This window comes from Hermetia illucens, chromosome 5 (assembly GCF_905115235.1).
Source record: "Hermetia illucens chromosome 5, iHerIll2.2.curated.20191125, whole genome shotgun sequence".
In the NCBI taxonomy this organism is placed as follows: Eukaryota; Metazoa; Arthropoda; class Insecta; order Diptera; family Stratiomyidae; genus Hermetia; species Hermetia illucens.
In genome coordinates this window covers 106460736-106485158 of record NC_051853.1, presented here as the reverse complement: position 1 = coordinate 106485158, position 24423 = coordinate 106460736, and the positions used below count along the sequence as shown (strand labels likewise).

The following is a 24423-nucleotide window of genomic DNA, read 5'->3' as shown; positions in this document are numbered from 1 at the left end:
TTATGCACTACAAAATCCGGAAGTATCGCTGTTATATTGGGATTAACCTTTAGCTTTTTCCCTAAGATTACTTTTTTCCGTGCCTTTTCGCTTTGGAAGCTCCTCTGGATCTTGTCCACAGTATCGGTCACATCCCCCCCTCCGAAATACGTATATAAAATAAATAATATATCCCGTTTCAGGAAAAAATCAATTGTATTTTATTTTATTTGAATTCTATTAGAAAGCGTTAATAGAAACTTTTATTTAGATTTTATTAGAAAGCGTGGATAGAAACGACAAAGTTGAAATTGATAAAGTATAATATCACTGGGCGGAGTTAGCTAATTATATTTCTCCTGCCTTTTATTCGTGTCTCCCGTAGCCGAGTTTTTATAGTTTTCCCTAGATTTTTGAGTTTATATTGAATATATAAATCATAAAGTTAGTCGCATCTTAATTCGCACCAGGTTCTTCCCGTACTAGCATTTCACTTAATATTTCCTCTAGGTTTCTTCCCTTTTCCACAAATCTGCGACTCTGAAGAAGTTTAATAAATCCGCCTATGCTTCCTCTCCAACCTTTCGGTGTTATTCGTCTGCATTTATGGAGTTATCTACTTTACATCATCTAATCATCTAACGCAACATCCCCCTAGAACTATCTTTCTATAGAGCGCATTCACTTTATGTACGTGACATATGATATATAATGCCCCTCACAAAACTGGATCTGTATGGACAAGAAGAAACTCAGTATCCTGGCTATAAAGGGACTGTAGGTATACCGTAACCCTCTTACGTTCGGCATCAACTTTACCAAAACTGTACTTGCGCTAGATGCCTATTAGCACTTCCTAGTTTCAGATGGCCGGTTTGATGGAAATTATGTTTCTCAATTCTAATGCAATCTAATTTTGTTACCACGTTTGGTGGCTTCAGTTTCCTCCTCTGCCAGTATTATTTCAAAACCCTCTAACCAGGACTTAATCGCGCTTATTACTTGTCAGGAGCATATGTCAGCATCCTCGAGATATTTTACAACTGCAGCTAATGCTCTGTCGTGAGCGTAAATCACCACCGGGTCCTCCCAGGAGTCGGGAGATTAAGCATATCGGTTGAAGTTCAACTGAGACTACCCATATATGTAAAAGGAGGGTATTGAAAAACGTAATAATATTATCAAGGGAAGTCGAACTGCGTTCTAGTGTGCCCCTCTACTGGTTATAGTATACATATTAACTATTGTCTGTCTTTCAAGCCTATAGCCGACAGGAACTTTATTATGTTCCTTACTTCATTATTTCAACCTGGCATCCGGTATTATCCCAGGTACCTGAATATACTTTCCCAAAGTGCCGGGCGCTGTCACAGAACAATTGTGAAGGTTTCGCCCTTTCCTCACAGAATCTTCAGAAAGTGTCAGTGGATATCTCTAGCTTCCCTAAGTGATAATTTAGTCTGCAGTGACCAGTGTGTATTCCTACTATGATCTAGAAGTTCTTCTTGGTGAAGACCGTATCGCATGAGTACCCTTAACTATTTCATTCCTAGTAAGTTCACCCAGTACAGTTCTCTCAGCCATTCCCATGTACCCGTTGCCGATGCCACAGAAGGGCTCTGGATTCACCCTGTCGTTCCAACGTGCTTCAAACTTCACCCAGGGTTCTTAAGCCAACTTGCCCTTGCAATTACAGTAGATGCAGCTTTTAGATGGTGCAAGATTCCCTGGATTGCTTGTATCTTAGTACTGATCATTGGTTTCAATAGTGCTTGGAACTCTTCTCCAATATCGGAATATAATCCTCCTTCGCTGGTTTCTGCTGTGCCACTCGAGACCTAGAGAGGGCCATAGAGAAAAAACTGGACCTAAAATCAAAATCCCTGCTCGGTCTTGCCCTTTTAGCCTCTATACTCTCCGTAATTCCTCGAGTGGTCTCGTTAAGCTTTCCACCCGATGTGTCTTTTGAAATATCTTTCCTTGGTTTCTCCCCATGCTCCCTATGATGAGGTAGTTCCAGCATTTAATAGCCTCTAAAGATAGGTCATTCAATGACGACGAAGACGGGTTCGTCATGCACTGGGTAAACTACTCTCTGACGACTTCCACAAATTTCCATCTCTAGGGTTAGCTCTAAGTATCAGAACCCACCAGATTTTATTCCTTCCTTGGGAAGTCTTCAAACTCTGCATTTTATATTCGATTACAATATATCAAGTAGTACTTGTGGCGTAATATTTCGGCTTGAAGTCTACCTTCCTTTTTTGCCACCTTTGAGTAGTGTAATTACACAATTAGGCCGAAATTCACTAAAATTCATATCTTTATTTCTCTGCCATCTCGTTAACCCTGGAATTAGTATCACTGTATATGTTTCAATTGATTTCACCGTACAAAGCGAACAGGTAGTAGACTATTCCGCAAGCATTTCTGTTTCATAAACAATGAATATCTGCATGAAACGACATATTTTTATAAATATGTGTAGACTTTCTAGGTGCTCATCCGCATCTACCTTTTATTTCTTAGCAAACTAGGACGAAACCTGAAGCCTCCCAATAAATTTGCCCAGGCTTAAGAATGGACCATAAACGCTAAACACTGGATACCAGATGCAATTCAAGCTCAACTCATCTTCTCTCAGCAAAGAGACTCTATTGATTCATGAAAAACAAGAAAATATACAGGAATGAGAAATGCTGACGATCATAAGCTATGAGGGTTGGCAGCGCGATACTAGGCGACCGTCTAGTACGCTAACGGCTGGAAAGAGCGCGGACGGCCACAAGGCCGGTTAAAAAGCGAAAACGGGCCAGTTATGCGGTACCCGACAAAGAATTCGCTAGAGAGAGACTTTACAAAAATCGATACAATATCTGTCCATCTGTCATCACCCCATATATGTGAAAGGGGGAAGTAAAATTTTTTTTTCACAGAAGATCAAACGAAAGGGCTCAATTAGTACTTACTGAAAATGATCTTTTTTTATATGTTATTGTATGAAAAAGGCGAAGGCGAAGTTTGACATCATCATAAGCGATAATATAAAACACAATTCTGAAGTTTGAAGGCAATGCAACTATTACTAACAAAGTTATAGAAGGTCAAAATTTTGTGTTCTATGTAAATTATACTCCAATGGCTATGAACCTGCCATCTACTAATGGCGAGCCACACTAATTTCAATTACAATTAGCTCCGCCATTAGGATATGGCCGGCTCAGGACCACTCATCCCTAAGCAAAAGTAGTTGTATTAGCTGAAACAAGTCTAGGTGCAAGCCTAGCGGTTTCGAACAATACAATCTATATCCTTGTCGGATTTTGAATTAAACAAAAAGGAAGCGAATTGCCAGCCCCTTTCCGGCACGCCACTCCGCAGGGTGAAGACACGAGGCAGCATCTGATGAGATCCCTTCCACACTACGATCGAAACCGACCAGCCACAAAATAATATATGTATGCTTTGGTAAATCAAATAAATAGTAAAAACAACCGTCAAAATAAACCTAGATGAGAATGTCAAAATGTAAATATTCAGATTAATTTAGAAACCTGTGTATATATATATACACGTCACCATGCGGTAATATACAATGTTTGTTCAGGATTGCTTCAGTCAGCGCCATTTGTCGCGGCCAAGACGTTCCCCGTGGATAAGCATTTTTTTCAAAGTGAAACATCGTCCCTGAGCTTAAACAAAAACGCTTGAGCGAACTACTTTCAACCAAACCGTCTTCGGACAAGCTGCTTTCAAGCGCACTACCACCGGCCTAATTATATACTTAGATTGCTCCATGCCTGATAAAAAAGGATTCTTCGAAAATTTTTCGGTCGACAATTCGATTCGTCAGGCAAAAAAAAAACAATTAAGACTTCTTTGCAGCCTATTAAAACCTCTGGATGGTGGAAACAACAGGAATCCATAATTTTTGGTGCCGAGCGGTGCAAAGGAAAGTTTGCATCATGCTGCCAGGAAATATCCAAAGTTGGTTATTGCAAACCAAGAAAGCAAGGCTACATACATATCTTACAAAAACAACCAATTGGCTGAGATAGCTTCAACCGTTTTCGAATAAATTGGAAGTGACGGACCGACATACGGATGGCACGGAGACTCTCATCCTCAGCACCGGCGGCCCTCAGTGCCCCGGGGATGAAAAACTTGACCCCCTGGCATATAATATTACAAGGCGGAACATGCGGCAGTATAGAACACCGAAATTAAAAGTTGCAAGCGCCGGCAAACGCACACAACACACTTCAAGGCCCTGATCCGATATGTATTGTTGCCCCAACGATTATTATTATTATTAAAGGTGGGATGTAAAATTTTTTTAACCGAATATAATCATGTGGGGTATCAAATAAAAGATTTCAATTATTGTTTTCCGAAACTTTTATTAGTTTTGAAGTGAATTGTAAAGTACGCGAGTAAGGAGTCAAAATGTGCATACTTAAAGGGAGACAGGACTCATTTTCAGAATCTACCCAACTCAAAAATCTGAAAAAATCAGGGTGGTGCGCTTATATGAAATCTAGACCTCAAAATATGTCCCATTCCGATATCTGCTCAAATAAACTTACTAATAGTATATTACCAACTTTCTCGCGAATTGACTGCATCTTAAGTTATGCAAATAAGGTCATAATTAACGAGAATAATTGCCATTCGAGTGAAATATTTTATTAAAATTTCAATCATGAAGAATATACTTCTCCCCAGCCCTTCTTGATGGCTGTATATCCGTCTGTCTGTCTGTCACACCCGATTTTTTCGGAAACGGCTGGATCGATTGCCACAAAATTTAGTGAAAGGTCTGTGAATCACTTTACATGCAACAAGCGGCGCCCTTTTGTGTTGAGCTTAGGAGGTGAATCCCCGTAAATGCAAAAGAGGGTGCAACATTTTTTTCACAGAATATGGCAATGTGTATCAAATTAAAATGAATACTTTTCGAAACTGGTCCCGTATTTGGTATTGGGTGAAACGTAGGGAAGTGAGGGCTCAAAATATGACCCCCAAAAGATGTAACAGGTCTCATTCTCACTACCTATTCAACCAAAAAATTTAAATGGAATCCTGACCTCAAAATAGATCCAGTTCCGAAATCTCCACAAATAAATCTAATTATAGTATATTACCATATTTTAGAAATTCAGCCGGAAACCCCCCTTAAGTTCATGCTAGAAGCACATAATTTTCAACAAGCATAAGGGATAACATAAAGCATAACGGAAAACTTGAAAGAAATCCAACTATAACTAACAAAGTTATAGAAGGTGAAACTTTTATATATTCTCTGGGGATTTCGTGCATTCTATAACGCATATGACGTCATCATAACATATAAATTCGTCAATACTATTAGGCCTACAAATAAGTTCTGTCGGTTTTCACAATAGATGGCGTAGCTTGTTTTTTATTCTATTGGTCCATATTTCCAAACATTCATCGGAAAGCTACTGTCAATAGGCACAAACGTCAGTATAAATTATTTAATTGAAGTGTAAACAACAATACTTTTTTCATCATCGAAAATGGCCAATTTTGTACCAAATAATGTGTTTTTGCGGGGAGTTCTACTTCATTATTTCAATATGAACAAAAAAAGCAACTGAAAGTCATCGCATTTTGGTGGAAGTTTATGGTGACCATGCTCTATCTGAGCGAACCTGTCAGAGGTGGTTTGGACGGTTTAAAGGTGGCAATTTTGACTTGGAAGACGAAGAGCGCGCCGGACGGCCAACAATTTTTGAAGATGAAGAATTAGAGACATTGCTTGACCAAGATCCATCGCAAACGGAAGAAGAACTTGGAAAAACACTTGGAGTCACTCAGCAAGTTATTTCCAACCGTTTAAAAGCAACGGGAATGATCCGAAAGGTCGGAAGTTGGGTTCCGTATGAACTGAAGCCAAGAGACGTCGAACGGCAAGAAACGAAGGGTTTTCTGCATCGAATAGTTACTGGCGATGAAAAGTAGATCCATTACGATAATCCCAAGCGTCGGGCAACGTGGGGATACCCCGGCCATGCCTCATCATCGACGGCCAAAGCGAATATTCATGGTGAGAAGATCATGCCGTGTATATGGTGGGACCAGCTGGGTGTACTACTATTTTTTTTTTTTGTGCGTACACGGAGGTGGAAAATCTTAGAAAGACACGTCCGCCGCAGCGCCGCCGCCCGAACGGCGGAACAACAGCGGGCGCGTGTGGGATTCACACCCACTAAAAACCACCCCCGGTCTCTCCAGCCCCAGCCCCGCGGGACCACCATTGAGGTATTACTTCGCGGGGTAGGTTTGCTCTTAGGCACTCATCCTTCTCCTATTTGCAGCTTTCCTCCTTCTTTGTTCTTTCAGCAACTCCTCCTGCATTTGGATGATTGCGGAGCTAACCGCAAGCCACTTCTCCTCGGACTCCAGCATCTCAGTAACCAAGCTCTCCGGGGTCCCGCTCCTGCCCAGCACCTGGTTTAAGCTCCTTCTCTCCATCGCAAATCGTGGGCAGTGAAACATCACATGCTCTGGATCCTCCGGTATGCCATCGCATCTGGGACAGTTCGGAAAATCATCCAACCCAAAGCGGTGCAGATACTGCCTGTAGCAACCACCGTGTCCCGTGAGGAACTGGGTAATGTGGTAGTTGGTATCCCCATGTTTCCGCTCAAGCCACACCCTAATGTTGGGAATGAGCCTGTGCGTCCACCGACCTTTCGCAGACTCGTCCCATCTGCGTTGCCAGAGATCAAGCGACTCTGACCTTGCTGCATTTCTACGCTGTGCATGCCCCTCCATATATCTTGCATTGTACAGGACACTCATTTCTTTGGCCAGAATGTCAACCGGGATCATGCCTGCCACCACCAATACTGCCTCATCTGATGTGGTTCTAAAAGCACTGCAAACCCTCAAAGCCATCCGCCGGTAAACCGAGTTCACCTGCTTCCGTCTCTGAGAGTTTGCAAGCACCTCTGCCCACACAGGCGGCGAGTAGAGCAGGATGGAGCGCACCACTCCGGCTACCACCAACCTCCAGCAATGTTTCGGCCCACCAATATTTGGCAACATTTTTGCAAGTGCCGTGGTGGCACTGGCTGCCTTTTGGCATGCATACTCTAGGTGCTCCCTAAAACTCACTCTTTTGGGCCCTCATCCGTCCCATACCAGAGAGTCCTCTCTGGGAGGTAGTTTTCCACGAAATTCGCTAAGTATCCGGGGACACCTATGTCAGCCAACACCCGTTTAATTCTATTTCAGTTGGCCGAGTTGAATGCGTTTTTGACATCCAACGCCACCACGGCACAGCAGCCGCCAGAAATCAGTGCACCTTTTGCCAGGTTTACCACCATGCCAATTGCGTCCACCGTAGAGTGAGCGCGTCGGAAACCAAACTGGCGTTCCGACAAACCATTGCTGGCTTCGACGATGGGCAGGTCTGTTGTAGATGACTCTCTCCTTGTTGTCACCGAACCTACCACATATTTCCCGCAGCTCCTCCACAGTTACAGGCGGTATTATGCCGTCATTTGGCTGGACAAAAACTTGCCTTCCCCTATTTTCGTGGTAAGGGAACAGAGTGGTAACAATCTGTTTCAGGAGGCGCGGACAGGTCACCTGGGGTGATTTCCGCAGCCTTTTCATCACTACTCTGTAAGCCTCGCCCCAAGGGTTTATGTCGGCATGGTCGCACAGCTGTTTGAAGCAGTTCTTTTTGCTCCTCCGAATGGCTTCCTTTAGGCGGCCACGCAATTGCTTGTGTACCTCCTCTCGACCGTCGCCACCGGGTTTTCCCCTGAGCCTCTGGCAAAGCCTCCTTGCCCGAAAACATGCGGCTCGCAAACTTGCGATTTCATTGTTCCACCAGTAGTTGGGTTGCCTACTGGGGAGCAATCGCCTTCTGGGCATAGTAGCGTCGCATGCTTCCGTCACCCATCGAGTGATCTGGGTGGCTTTCTCTCCAGCCGTACCATTCAGGGATATGTCGGATTTGAGCACCGCGGAAAACGTGTCCCCTTCGAACGCTTTCACTGTCCAGCCAAGCATACCACCCGGCATTTTGCGAAAACTCTTTTTCGAGCTCGATCCGCCCTTGATCTCTATGCAGATTGCCTGGTGGTCGCTGTGAGTATAGTCCTCACTGACATGCCAAGCGATTCTACTGGCTAAAGTGGCACTCACGTATGTCAAGTCCACTATAGACCCCAGGCCCCTTCCCCGGAAAGTGTACGAAGACCCAACATTCGCCAGTACCACGTCCAGCTCCGCGAATGCTTCGAGGAAAACACGTCCCCTCACATTAGTTATCCGGCTGCCCCATTCAAGAGCCCACGCATTGAAATCGCCTCCTATTATGATTGGCCAACGTCCTCTTGCATCCAAAACAAGAGCAGCAAGCATCCGCTCATACTCGACGAGTGTAGCGCTGGGTGGAGCATAGCAGCTGTAGATGTGGATGCCCTTCACCTTCGCTCTGATGAAGCCCTCCTCCGGGTGCTCCATTATTTCCTGGAAGGCCCGTTTGGTCTTTGACCCAAACGCTACCACCGCGGTTTCGGTATGGTTCACTTAGTATGGCCACATCGATGTTTTTCTCGCGGATGGTTTGCGCGAGTAGATCCTGCGCCGCCTCGCAGTGGTTGAGGTTGATTTGTATCAACCTCATCTGCGATTTGTGCTAAGGGCTCTCCTGTATTCCGGGCACCTGCTGCTGCCTGCAATGTGCCGATGGTCCACACCCTCCTTTCCTTTGCACAGTAGACAATTTGGGTCAGCTCCGCAGTCCTTGCTGATGTGACCTTCCACTCCGCATCTCCTGCATTGCTTTGACCTGTCATTTGGGTTAGTGCATGACTTCGCAATGTGACCAAAGCCAAGGCATCTAAGGCACCGTTTTAACGCCACCTGTTCCCTAAGGCGACACATAACCCAGCCTATTCTCGCTCTCCCTGCTACTAACAGTTTGAGTGCGTTCTCCACTGGTAGGCTGATGATGGCGGTTTGTGTTCCCCCATAAGCTTTCCTTAGCGTTTTCACCGCTGACTCTTGTAGTCCGGCAAGATCGAACTGTTTCTCCAACGCTTCGCGAACCTCCTCCTTCGTCGTGATTTCATCTATATCTTTGCAGATTATAGTGATCTCCGGCCTGCTAGCTCTTATGTCAGCTTCCTGCCCTAAAGTCTTCCCGATTTGGCTTAAGAATTTGTCCGCGGTTATATCCTTGGATTCCAACATAAGATCTCCCTTCTGCGACCGTCTAATACGGCTGACGTTGTCTCTCAAATTGGTGAGTTCGGGGTCTGCCTTCACTTTCCTGAGAATGTCGGCGTATGACCCTTCGCCTCGTTTGGAAATGAAAATCACCTCCGGTCTAATCTTCCTCCGATAATTTCTTTTCCGCGGTTCTACCTTCCTCCAAGCTTCCGCATCCGCCTTTGAAGGTTCGATCCCTTTTCTCGAGGTAGCCACTGCAGTATTTTCCCTGGTAGCTTCAGACATACTTTTCATGAACTCCGCCTTTTTAGGAGTTGAGTCCTTTTTTCTTTTCGGGGTTTGCTGGCCTGTTGAGTCATTCAGCTTCTCGAACGAAACGGTCACGGGCAAACTCTACCGACGTCAAATGATGCGTTTGAGCCGCGAACTCAAGAAAAAACGGCCGCAATACCAGCAAAGGCATGATAAAGTTATTTTGCAACATGACAATGCTCGTCCACATGTTGCACAGCCCGTTAAAACATATCTAGAAACGTTGAAATGGGAAGTCCTACCCCACCCGCTGTACTCTCCAGACATTGCTCCTTCTGATTACCATTTGTTCCGGTCAATGCAGCATGGCTTGGCTGACCAGCACTTCTCCAATTACGACTGGCTCAATGAGTGGATAGCGGCCAAGCAGGCCAATTTTTGGCGCGATGGTATCTATGAATTGTCTGAAAGATGGAAGAAAGTTGTGGCTAGCGATGGGCAATACTTTGAACAATGAATGCATAACCAATTTTTCACAATAAAGCTTCAAATTTAAAGAAAAAACCGACAGAACTTATTTGTAGGCCCTATATAACAAAGTGAGTTCATATAAGAGGGGGTCGCGGGGAAACATTTCGGTTTACTGTTTTAATCATTTATATCAATATCAATTAGTCGAGACAGACGTATGTATGTGTTTATATGCATATGCGAATGAAGCCTTGGTAGTGCCTAATTCAGATAGATATATTTGTACATTAAACCAGTGGTATTCAATAAACTCCAGTAAACCAGTGGAAAAGCACCTATGGAATCATGATAGGATGATTCAGATGCTGTTCGCCTCCAGTTTTGTCTTATTTCTGACACAGACCCAGATATTTGTCTGGCTGCTGTGTGAAAAAGATACTGACATCTGTCTGTTTACTGTCGGATATAGACGGAGATCATGGGACACGAGCAAGGGAAACATACAGAAGAAACTATCTAGGTATGATAGACACAGACGCCAGTTAGCTACGTCGTATCTAACCTGCATATAGATCATCACATTCCGTGCCGCCTAGATAGTCTATTTGCTCCTCCTGTAAGTAATTTTCTTGACTGATTCCTACCATCAAGGAGTGGTTGGAAAGAAATCATCGGGAGATCAATTATAATCCCACTCTTCTTCTTCCAGGACGCAGCGAATATTGTTCCTGTACAGGCACACGGATTTCTTATTCGTCCACTGTAACCCTATATTCCAAGACATCGTATGTACATAGAATATCAGTCAGTATCACAAAAAAGTGAACAGTCTGACTTACTTAATACATATACACTATGGATTCATTGAGCACCCAAACATTTTTACGTTAAAAAATCCACAAAGGCTCTTATATCCGAGGCGCAGAGCGTCTGGTTTCCGACTTGTAGGCTTTCGACTCCGTATGGCAATACGGTCTCGCATACAAGCTTTCTGAAGTCCTCCAGTTCCATCCGCACCTCTGTAAGCTAATTCTTAGCTTTCTTGATGGGCGGAAATCCCAAGTCCAACTCCGAGAACACCTCTCCTCCCCATATTCTAGCCCGGCTGGCATCCCTCAGGGGTCAGTCCTCTCCGCCACCCTCTTTTCCCTGTTTACCGCAGACCTTCCCAAACCAACTCCACACCCGAATCCAATCCGAATCCTTCAATACGCGGATGATCTCATCCTCTACACCTCCACCAGAAACATCCCTGCCGGTGAAGCCCGCCTGAATTCCTATTTGGACGAGCTCTACCGGTACTTCACCCGATGGAAACTATCCCTGAACCCGCAAAAATGCGAATCCATCGTATTCCATGGTACCGCTAAAATGACGCCGAAAATGAGGAACGACATCTCAACCCTATCCCTGAAGATCCACAACGACACCATCCCAACCGTCAAGGAAGTCACCTACCTTGGGGTGACAATTAACTCCCGCCTATCTCACATCCCACATATCACGAAGGCACTGAACCGTGCAACAGGTGCCTTCAAATCCCTCTACCCAATCCTAAAATACACCAGTCCAACTCCTCAGAAAGTCAAGCTGTTTTGCTATAAACAGCTTATCCGTCCCCTCCTCGTTTTCGGCTTCATCTTCTGGTCCGACACTTCCCCTCACCAAATGGAACGAATCCGCCTCAAAGAGCGCAGAATCCTCCGCCATTGTACCAACATCTACAAGAACGAAGACCGCTCCAAATACATCTCCAACCAGATCCTCTACGACTCCTCCCAAACGCCCCGCATCGACGCAGTCCTAGCCCGTCATGCCCTCAAATTCCTGGAAAAATCCAGATCCCACCCAAATACACTCATCTCCCAGGCCATGCAGATCGAGATCGTCGAAGAGAATCTTCTACGAACTCATCTGTTCCCACAAATCCTCACATCTCTCCAAGCCCGTAACCTTCTCTTCGACCCCGGCGGTAGAGTAATCCTCTACAACGGTAAATACTCCTCATCCCAATTTACAAAACCTACCCATCCTTAGCGCCACTCCTAGCTCCCTTTCCCAAACCCCTCCCGCATGCCCCCCATCCCATCCCACATCCTAGTTCCCTCCCCGCCCGCCCGCTTTTATAAAAAATTCAGCTAATGGAGGTTTTTTTCGACTTTTCCTCCAGATATCATTTTATACATTTTTTTCAATTACTCTTTAGCGATAAGTTAGTTTAAGCTATAGTTTGTACCTTAGATTAAGCTAGGCTGTTAAGGTAGTACTTAAGTTAGGTTAATTTAGCTTTATATTTTTATAGGTGTAATAAAAATTGTTGTTTTTCGCAAAAATTGTTGGTTTCCGACTTGTTTTACGTTTGGGATCGCTCAGCCCTCATGGTTACCCTGGTTAACCCGGATGGTTATTTGGCTATCTCGTATAATTCAATAAGTCATTACACACAAGCAAATATACAGGAAAAATAGGCAGACTTCACCAATCCAACGCGACAAAAAACCCTTAATATATAGCATATACAAAAGAAAGGCTCCAAAGGAATTTTTGTAGATATAAGATGCAAATCTACTACCGCAAACAATTGTACTTCTTAATATTAATACTTATAACAAAAAAATAACAAAAGTTGTATTTTCGTTTCAGGTGAAGGAGGACTGGAAATATGTAGCAATGGTACTGGATCGCTTATTCCTATGGATATTTACAATTGCGGTTATCGTTGGCACAGCTGGTATCATTTTGCAAGCACCAACTTTATACGACACTCGTGTTCCGATTGATATAAAAATGTCTGAAATAGCAACTACCACAGCTAAACCCCACATTGCCAGACCACAATTATAAAAACATTTCTATGAATTATTTATATAATTATTACAAAAAAAAAAACAAAAATACTTCTAATAGTGTATCAAATGATACTAACAAATTATATCAAAGTAGGATTATATTCAAGTTCGAAAGTTCTGAAAAGGCAAGTGTAAATACAGTTCGAAACACTCAATATTTAATCAGTTCTGAAAACTATTTTAATTTCTAAATACTTTGCACATATTACACTTCTAATGAGAGATCCACACCTTTGGCACCTGCCGCAAACTCCAAATAGCCACAAACGTTTGGCTTGATTTTGGGGAATCAAACAGCGCCATCCACACACTTGCGTGCGTTAATGTGTTCCCAATAGGCAAGATTGACGGACTAAGGGGGGATCCATGCATCGGCAAACGCGTAGATGCGTTGCAAGCGCAAATTTCCTTTTATTTGCGTCAAAAAACCGACACTCGACTGGGTCGAATACAAGCGCTTGCAACCTACACAAACCAAGCCAAACACTCTACTCGCATGTTTGAATTTGGGACGCTTCGTTGAGGTTTTGCAAGTGTGTGGCCCCAGCATAAGGTTCTCTTGATTCGCCAATCTTACCACATTCACAAAAACCATTTCATATGAGGAACAATTTTACTTTCATAACTCCACTTATTTTCTAATGGCTTTAAGTGAATTAATTGTTTTGGCTTCATAACCAACAACGGTGTCATATTTCAGTATTCTCGTAGTCTCAAATATACCGCATTTTCTGCCTTCGGCAGTTCAGCCCTATATGCAGTAGAATCGCGATAATTTGTAGGGAGGGTAGACCAGTAGCTTACTCCAAACTACAATTTTATTTTATAGTGTATCTATATATTTCGGAAGCAACTTACCCCCTTCATCAGTACAAAGCTACCCTTTGTACTGATGAAGGGAGTACCCTTTGTACTGATGAAGGGGGTAAGTTGCTCCACAAATATTTATATATATATATACACTATGAAATAAAATTGTAGTTTGGAGTAAGCTACTGGTCTATCAATTTTAGACTTAACTACAAATAGAAGACAACATCTAACCTCTTGTAATGAGAGATAACCAATTATCCGGAGTGCAAAATAAGAAAATTTACTGCGGGGACCGGCAAATATGTACGAATTAGCCGAAAATACAAATAATCGATGTACGAATTATCGGGATTCACCTATATATGTATCCATGAAGGTGGACGCTTAGTTCGTGGTATGAGATAAACTTCATATATAACAGCGTTGAATAACTGCACCAAATAAGGAAATCTACCAAAATTTTGTTACTAATTTACAATGTGATAAGGATTCTGAAGATCTGACAAAAATTAAAATGGAATAGTGAAAAATATGCCTTGACCTGAAAGTTTGAAAAAAGCAAATTTTTAAAATTTTTTATTCATTCTTTAAAAGAGTTGAATTTTGATTGTACAAAAGCGCACGAACATTTTCCGGTAAGTTACGTAATTACTTTTGAGGAGTCTCAAGTTACCAGTGATTTGACGTTCGCAAAAAAAACTAACTGTGAGGTGGCTGTTTAATTCAATGTTTGTAAATCGCATGACGATTGCAGTCAAGAAATACAAAAATACTGATTTCCTAGAAGAGCATCGGGAAGTGGTTACCCTCTCAAATACTGCTAAATATCAGCGGCTGCTTCTTAGGGTTCAAAACAATTAAAGAAAATTCATTGTAAGTACTCATTGATTTTTAAGCCAAGAGCTGCTTCCATTTAATTTTATTTCTTGAATTTCTATTGTATATTCTTAATTGAACCATCTCTTCTTTGGACTCAACGATCTTCTTTGGACGGGTTCGCATTTCCCTTGAATTTCGCTCTACTTGATAAAAATGTCCGGATTTATTATTAACAATTTGATCTTGTTTCGATAATTATGTTTGTCTCGTACTGAAATCTCTATCACCCTCGATGGCGGCTAGTCCGCTGGATCCTATCCCCTTTTGTCAAAGTAGAACCGCTCCTGATTTCCGGATAGATAATATCCAAACCAATTTGACAATTTCATTATTTCTATTTTGGGCGACTACGGTTGTCAACAATGCGGATCGGACTGTAATTTGAACATTCTGCTGGACTACCTTTCTTTTTCCATATTAGAACGATTGTCCTTCCTTGCCAGTCGGGTGGTGTTCTACTTTCCTCAATATCCGGGTTGAAAACTCATCGACTCAGAGTGTTGAATTCCATCTCTTCGCTTTCCAGAACTCAGATGCGATGTCGTCAAGTCCTGTTTATTTCTTTGATTGCTTCCTCGAGTTTAGTGGCACTGAAAATTGGAGTTGCACCAAATGTTGGCAGCGTTTATGGAAGATCTCTCTCGGGTAACAGCGCTTCTTCGCTTCCCGATAGGCATTCTTGTAATATTGCCGATTGACCAGTCGAGAAACTTATGGTAGAGGCGTTTTTTTCATAAACTTTCATTTTTACATCGTCATTCCAAAGCCTAGTATCTTGGTTGAAGAACCGCTTACCTGGCTTGGCTGATCCCAAGGGCTACATAGACCGCTTTGTTGGTCGTGCCTTTAACTTGGTTCCACGATTCTTCGACATTAATAATGGTTGGTAATCGTGTTGGGGGATCATTTTTTCTTACGTAATCGCCACCATTTAATACGCAACGAGTCAGTGCATTCTTCACGTTGTTTTGTTGGTGGCTTCATTCGGAAGACAGCAATCAACGGTCGATATTGAGGTGTGATGATCACATCATGAACCGCTTTGCAGTAAGTGACAGTGATAAAATGCCGACGTGTTATGAGGATGAAGTCGATTTGCGTTTTACTATTCCCACTATAAAATGTGGGAATATAAGACAATTCTTTTCCGTCGATTCTGGTCATTGTTGCGACCTGCTTAAGGTTCTCTTCCTTTCGGGGTCCTTAAGTGCTGATCAGAGGAAGAAACGAACCCATTATTATGCACGTCGTCTCATTGGCCAATATGTTTCTTGACATTATTCAACACACTCTTAAGCCGGTCGCCCTATAAACCACACTGACATTTTCATCATTCTATGTGGTATGTAGTGCAATTGATTTCACCACTCTAGCTGTAAGCGGCCGACTAGTACATCGTGGGGCTGCCAACATTTAGGGTCATCCCTGATAAGTTCAAACTAATATTGAAGGCCTGCAGGCAAGTATGTAGCAAATACTACTGGATATCAAGTTTGGCATTTATCATTATTCCAAGGTACTTGATAACTCGTTTTGAAGTGATGGTGTGGTTTCTCATTCTAATGTTTCTACTTCGTCCGGCGCATTCTGGATATCTTCGTCAAGAACAATCACCGCTATACTATCAGCGCGGTAGGAACATAGGAGGACATGATATAGTGATCCTTACACAGTGCTCTCTGGAATACCCGCAAAGGCAATGTATTCCCTGGGTCCATCGTTCGTGCCGTACTAAGCCTTTTTCCTGTAAGGTAACTATCGATAAGTGCAACTAAGTAATTGAGTTAACCAATCGTTGCCAGAGATTTTATTTTTTAGGTTCCAATTAGCCAAGTTGACAGCATTTTGTACATCAATTATTGCGGAATACTGATGTAAAAAATTGAATTTTGATTGATGATTGATCTGGCTATACAAAAGCCGATTTGCCTGCAGCATGGAGCAATTTGTTAGAAATTCTCGCTTCACCATTCATCTAGAGTCCAATATGCATATTGATCTGTAAGAGGATGATTCACCAGGACGTTTGACAGTTTTAGACAACAATAAAAGACTTTGGCTTTTGTATACCTCATCTAAGATCTCATCCATCAAGAATTCCTCAAAATGCCACGCATATACGCAGCTTGGAATTAATAGCTAACTTAAAGGCTTTGTTTGATTTACGCAAGGTCCATTGCTGCCACAATTCTCCTGTATTTTTATCCTCGTTATTGCGGATATTACTACCACGTCTAAAGGTCTCTGGACGTTGCCACCGCGCATGCCTTGCTGAGGAAATAAACTGTGAACAATTTTCAGGAGTAGATTGAAACATGTAATTTACGAAGCTACCTCACCTTTGAACATACAATACAATTGTTTCCCGATGGCTTTATATCTGCCTCTCCACAGAGTTTTTGAAGCAGTCTCTTTTAATTTGCTTGAAAATTTTTCGAGGTTTTTTTGTAGACGCCATTATTTACCTACTGGTCAGCCCCACCCATTTTTCTCTGGACCTCATATCCGAAGGAAACCCAATCGAAGGTTAGTCAAGTCACTAATACAGCAGCCTTTTACTGCGACTCATCGTATGCTGTCACAACACACTCCATTATATGGAAAGGGTTTTAAGGATATAACGCCCTAATCCGACCAGACCACCATAAATATTTCCTCGTCAATTTCTTTCGCAACCAACTGGCGTGGTCCTCATTATTGAACGCGCAAATCCATAAGCCGCGTGGCTTGTTCTTCAGGTCGCAGGCCGTTAATCCACTTTTTCGCTTCTAGAAACCATCTACAATGGGTTTCTATTCGTTCATTTTTGATTTATTTTTCTGAGTATACACTGTCCTTCTCATCACACATTCGCCAATGGGGCGTTTGATGAAAAATTTGACAACTGCATACAGGTTACAGCAGGTATATTCTACCAGAATATCTACGATGTTACCGACACTGGGTTACTTGTGCATTTCTAGTCGAACATTCCTATTAAGAAAGGAATTCCGTCATAATATCTCACAAAAAAACTAACACCCTTTTCTCCATACTAAATATAACTTCTGTTCCAAGCCAAGAATTATAATATTCGAATTTTTGGCCACTTCGCGCGGAAACTCGTTGAAATCTGCCTTGTTTAATGTACTTTGCCTCTCCACGGGATAACCAATACCTATAATTATAAATAACAATTGGGCATTTTCAAAAGAGAGACCCTGCTACCTTGATATGACATGATACCATTTGAAAAATTGTTCATTATGTTCGCCAATCTAAATAAATAACTTCGTATGAAAGGAGTTGTAAGGTTTTCAACAATTGTCCTTATATTTTGTTTTAAGTAATCTCTTTGCGCACTTAAACTCTCTGTGCACTACTGAACAATTTTTGGCGATGTGCGAACAAAATTTCAGAAGTGGGTGCTGTGAGGTGAACTTCTCCACAATTTCTTCGGGAAGAGTTTCTTCAGTGGAGGGAAGCGAACTGATGATTTTGCTATTTTCTTGGGTGCTGCAATTTGCTTTTCCTAATTGATAGAGGGGAATACTGTCGTCGCCATAAACTCTGGATACTTCATATACCATATATTGTTTTATATATTTACCATCAACTTCGATGTTCAGACCAATCTTGGCAAGTAAATTCTCGTTAGTGCGAATTACATGACCATCTCGAATGTGATCAAAGCGTGTCCCACCACTAGTCCAATGAAACATATTTGTCTCCATTACCGCAAGACGTCGTTTACTGTCTTTTATAGTCATCCAATATTCAGAACCATGGAGAGCGACAGGGCGGGCAACATTGCCGTAAATTTTAGATTTGATATGTTCATTGATATGTCGATCACAAAGAACACCAGTTGTAGGCCGCCACTTCATCCAGGTTGCACTAATGTGTGAAGCAATATTAAAATCGTTCAGTTCTGGACAGGTCAGTGCCGCTAAAAGTGATTGTGCCTGTTTCATGGGATCGGTCGTCAAAAAATCGAAGACTGTGTCGCAAAAGGTAATCATTCCATTTTTAAACAAAGTGCTCGAGATCATTTTTGCTATTGGAAGCTAGGAAAACATCAGCCGTATATAGGGCGCTAGATGTTGAATGTCCCGTGCGAAAGTGTCCATAACAAGAACAAAGAGGAGTGGTGAGAGGACGCTTCCTTGATGAACACCAACAGAGACACGAAGCGGTTTTGATACAGCCGCCACACTTCGAACTTTACTTTTTGGATCGTGGTAGAGAAATTTAACCCAGCGAACGAGTTCTTCTGCCATTAGGTGTTGTCGTAGAGCATACCAGATGAGTTCGGGTAGCACACGGTCAAATGCTTTCTCCAGGTCCAGAAATGTGTTATAAAGATGGCGATGCATCTCGCGGTGTTTCTCCATCAACAAACGCGCAGCGTGTATTGCGTCAGTAGTTCCACAGTTCTTGGCAAATCCGGCTTGATTCACGGTTATTTCGACAATTTCACAAAAACGGTTCTGAGGAATGGGTTCAAAAGTCTTCATAGTATGGGAAAGTAATCGAATCGGACGGTAATTTTACCATTGTGCTAGACTACTTTGCTTTTTCTATATTGGAACTGTGATACTTTCTTCTACTTTCCTAAATAACCCGATTGAAGAATTTACTGAACCACAGTTTTGGGTCCCAGTTTTTCGCTTTCCCTGAATTCATCCTTTTATTGCTTCCCCGACTTCAGTTGCATTCTTACCATTAACGCCACAGAAGTATTCGATATTATGTGTGCGTTCGTATCGGCTCTTGGCAAGTCGATACAGATCTCTCTCGCCATCACGAGTGTCCAGTTTATGGTAAAGATCTTTGTAGTGGGCCGCTCGTGTAACAACGATCACTTTTTTGCTTCTCGGTTGGCGTTCTTATAAATTTGCCAATTGGACAGCGTTTTATCGTTGAGAAACTTGGGGTAAAGGAGTTTCTTTTCACGGATCTTCATTTGAACATCGTCATTCCAAAACCAAGTATCTCGGTTGATGAACTTCAACCCATAACCCCGAGAGTTGCATAGGCCATTTTTTGGATCGTGTCTTTAATTCGGTTCCACGATTCTTCCACATTTGAAATGATTGGTAATCTTGTAGGTGATAACATTTCTTCTTTCGTCTCCCGAAATCGCCACCATTTTATGCGCGGCAGGCCAGTGCTTTCCTCACGTTGTTTTATCGGTGGCTTGATTCGCAAGACGGCAATCAAAGGTCGATGTTCTCATAGGGAACATCTTCCTCGACATCAGGTGGACCTGTCTGTTTGCGGTGAAGAAGTGAATAGTGCGATCAGGTGATATAATGGTAAGCTTCATCAGCCGGTCATTAGATCCTTCTTTCTTTTTTAATGGCGTCACGGAAACCCTTTGAAATGTCAACGCCAACACCGTATTGAGTGTATTGGCTACCAAAATAGAGAAGTTTATAGCCATATTTACGGCATTCGCGTTCTATATCGCAACTTTTAGCACCAGAAAATCAGATTCCTTATATAGCGCAGATATTAAGGCTCCTTTTCCGAAGGGCTCTTGCTAGCTCCTTAGTTTTTCCAGCCAGGGTGATGCCAATATTTAGCGTGCAGACACATATTTGTTTTGCTCGGGCTAACATAATTACGTCCTGACGCTGTCCATGTGACACCCTGGCACATTTCTCGATAAGACCGGGGTGTATCGTGCCGCATCAACAGAGGCAAACCCTTTGGCATTTTTCAGAGGCTTGGGACAACGGCATTGGATGTATTTTTTTGATCGACCTGTCGCGGGATCTGTCAGTAAGAGAGATCAGGTAGTATTTAGCATAGTGGAATAACTATACTTTATTTATCTTTTTCCCAGATCTCAGCATTTTATTTTTCTTTTACTGAAGATAATACGAAGCATGTTGCCTCAAACCCTCCTTTAGCTGGGCTTGGGACCAGCACGCTATGTAAATAACATGGCGCCAATAAAACGATGTGTTCCAAAAAGGTTTCCGTTGGTAGCGGAGATGAAAAATTCATTCTGGGCAGGCGTAGGTACAATTTCGTCGCAACCCACTTCGTTCTCGAAATGCTGAAAATGCCTCTGTTGTCCACGGCAGATGCAGGATGATGAATGGATTGGTGCAATTGGAATCTTTTTGAATGCAAGTTGTAACAATAGAAATAGAAGCTGATGGAACGAATAGAACAATGTCGAATACTCTAACAGGTCCGTGCATCGCAATAAATTGACTGATCGAAATACTTAAGTTGTGCGCTAACTATGCCCCTAACAGTATTTAAATGTGGTGTTCAACGTTTGTTCTTGAGGTAAGAAACAAAATATTCCTTGTAAAACTGCTGCCATCCTTAATCCTAATTGCAATTGTCCCATGCGTCCATAAGAGCTTGTTTCAGCTTAAGTCTGGGGAAAAATTCAATGCGCTATATTCTAAACTTCCTTCATGACCGTGGTGATATTATAAACTCCAGTCTTACTGACCTTCCAAAGCTTTATCGAATATTAAAGTACCACAAAACGCAACATTACGGTTTGTGTGCGACTTCCTCTCCTGCATGTGAGCAGTATCAAATTCAACACGGCAATGTCACATGTGATTTATGTTTGTGAGATGTACGATACGATACCACATAAAGCAGTTATTGACTTGCCCTATTTCGCAGACTTCGAAACGTATGAAAAAGAAAAGATACTATGCACAGCATAAGGTGCTCACATCTTATCGGATCGATATTTGTGGCATCAATTCCCATGTTTATACCAAGACCGTAAACAACTTTTAAAAGCATCCCCTTAGTAGTCCGTGTGATTAGGGAAACACTGAATATGAAACGCTATAAAAAATATATTACTAGTAGTAGTTATTTAAAACGTGTTATAAATGTTTGTACGTTTGGCGGAATTTCGCAGAAAAGGAATAGACAAAAAATTATTAACGATTATACACTTGCGTGTGCAACACAATAGTTTTTCTAAATAAGTAAAAACCAAAAACTGTTCACCAAACTTTGTAAGAAGTAGAACGTTAAGTTGGAATTAGCGTTTAATAAGCGCGACTTGCTTGACTTAGAGTTAACTCATGAGCTAATCGAAATACAAATAGGTCTGTGACTGTTTTACGTTGAATATTTAGGTACACATGCATATACAACATATTTGGCGAATAAGGAACTCTACGAGCATAGTTGACTTCTTCGAACCAGCAATAGATAAAATAATTAGACTCTCATATAGTACTCAAGAAGAACACAAAATATATTCGTGTTAACTAGAATAAACGTAATTTGATAAATTTTAACACTCAAGAGGAAACACTACAAGCAACAGAATCTTATGTGATAGATATAAATTGGTTAATGTGATTAACCGCACTATATATAAGGCAAAACATATGAGAACCCATCATGAACAAGTAATAGATGTCGACGTAATGATTATGATAGACCCATGCATCTCACATCAAATATTCTACCTATAATTTTACTTTCAGAAACGAATTTATGTTAGTCATATGATACCATTAGATTTCACATGTATTTTGTAAAGCGACCGTTATTTACATAGAGAAGATTATAGTCAAATTTATATTATGAACACTGGGAAGTAAACATACAACACGAAAACTAAGGACTCAAATGAAACGCTACAAATAAATAAATTGAATATTATATGAATTTAAATAACAAAGTTCATGGCTTTTACTTTGTGCAGTGAGAGTGAATTCAAGGGAGAAACAATAGGTCTATGGAAATGTATGGAGCGACTGATAAAACATTGCGGGAGGTGGAAATAATAGAAATGATTATTCACCCCAGCATCCTTGTGGACGGCTATGAATAAATACTCAAAACCTGCAAGCACTGCTAAACATGAGAAGGGTGCTCGAATAAAAGGTTAATTTTTAATTTTCTAATAGAATGCATGAACTATATGACTTTATTTTGACTTTAAGTAAAAGTGTCCCGGAATTGGTAATAGGTAACAAAAAAGTTTATCTTTCCTGAGTATATAATTTGATGAAATTTATAGAAATTTGGCTTTATACACTTTATTTAAAGGCATAGCTAATTTTCTTATGAGCATGAAAGTATATTTTCACCCTTTAATCTTTTGATTTGATCCATAGAGTCTATACCCAATTTGTACACATTGGAAAACCAAATTGCTTCTTGCCCTTGCAACATTTTTCGGATAAGGCAACTCGGATCTCTAAACCACATGAATATGGAAGCTAGGGGTTTAAAAGGGTTATATTTTTTTTGAAGCCCCAAAAAAATAGTTTTTTCCTCCGCGCAGCAGATCTCCATGGATCATCATCTAGAAGTATAATAATTTTTTTTTCATAGACTACAGTGCGCCGTGGGCAGTGGGAGTGGGCCAAAATCTAACCAGAAAATGTCCTTGAACCACCGACAGATAAGCACACGAAGTCCATTGGACAAAAGCGCAGCAACTACCCTGGGCTCAGGGCGGATTGGCGTTGCTACGCCTTTCCTAAAGTAGAGTCTCCAGCATGAAGCCAGCAGAACTCTACCGTAAAGAAGGTCAGAATCAGCTTGGCGCCAAGTAGTGACCAACATTTCCACTATATGAACTAAGACAGGCTACTTTCCCTATCATCGACCCGGCTTTTATTCAATTGTGTGTTTGCTATTGAGTATGAAAAGTTCAGACATCAATCTTCCGTAGCAATAAAATAAGTCGAAATACCGGAAGCTCGACGATTCAGGTAAAAGGTTTTGTGTTCATCTTAGGTATATATTTTTCTAAACTTTAAGATACACATATGAACGTACATACGCATCAACGACATAAATACTGCGTTCATCCTTAATAAACAAATCTTGTCTATTGCCGCATTGATAAATTGATCTAACGCTTCTTCGCGCATTTCCACTTTACTCCATGCACAAAAGCACGTACGTAAATTCAAATCGCTGGTAACCAGGTACACATATATCTATTATATTGGTTACTACCCGCAATTGATACTGATATGCTATATAAAATGAGACTAAAATTAAATCAGTGAATTTATTCTGAAAAGTTTTCGAAACGCTAAGGAAAACCACATTACAGCGAAAATTCCTTGGACGAGCACAGCTAACAGACGGACATTTCTCGTAAGCAAACGATTATATTTCGCCCTCACCATTTTTAAGTTTTCTTTTTATTTTCTTTATATATTTATTCCGAATATATTATATAAAAAAAAATTTCCATGAACAGATCTCCGCCATTTGTATTTAGTTTTCCAAATACAATGAGTTCGAGCAATTGTTTGTGCTCGCTTCGTTATGAATATTTTTCAATTCAGTTTTATGTACTTTCCTCCTTGAAACTGAGAACATGTCTTCAAAAAAAAAAATTAGCCGTTAAAGAAAGTGTAAAGATTATACACGCGAGTAAACGTGAAAAATTGAATGTCCGTATCCTTGTAAAGAAGTTTAAAATTGGGAAAACGTATGCGAAATCTGAAATGTGTGAAATAAAAAAATATTCCTCAAAAATATATATATGAGAATAGTAGGAGGGGCTGACGATTGATCAAGTTACGTATGAGTGGCTATGCCGAGCATGATCAAATAACATCCCGCTTTCTGGACCATTTAGACAAGAAAAAGCTTTGGAAGTTGCACAAAGTTTGGGAAATGACAATTTTGAAGCTAGTAGTGGTTCGCTGGAAAAATTTAAAGTGAGGCGTGTAAAAAATGAGAATGCTTCCGCTGATTGTCCTCTAGTTGGCGAATGGACATCAGTAGTATAAATATGTATGTTCTAATCCACTTTCATATAAAAATCTTGCGGTTTTGAGACGGCATGTATGTTCGAATCCAGTTTCATATGAAAATGTTGTGGTTTGGGGCGGCCGGTTTGGCGCGTGCCGGGGGCGACTTTTAGGGGTGCGTAGTTCGTAGGGGGTCGTCCGCGGGGGTTCGTGGAGCCTCGTTCCGGGCCGGGGCGGGTTTTGTTTAGGTATTGGTCGGT

General features: G+C 41.5%; 1 protein-coding gene across 3 annotated transcripts in view; it reads left to right on the top strand.

Annotated features, from left to right (window-relative positions):
- LOC119656899 (acetylcholine receptor subunit alpha-like) overlaps positions 1-13588 on the top strand; it is a 234465-nt gene extending 220877 nt beyond the window's left edge. For all 3 annotated transcript variants that reach the window (XM_038063583.1, XM_038063582.1, XM_038063581.1), the window contains one exon: positions 12562-13588. In XM_038063583.1, coding sequence (XP_037919511.1) covers positions 12562-12762 — 201 coding nt within the window. In that variant the 3' untranslated portion in view covers positions 12763-13588. The remainder of the gene's footprint in view (positions 1-12561) is intronic.
- Positions 13589-24423: the final 10835 nt, after the last annotated feature.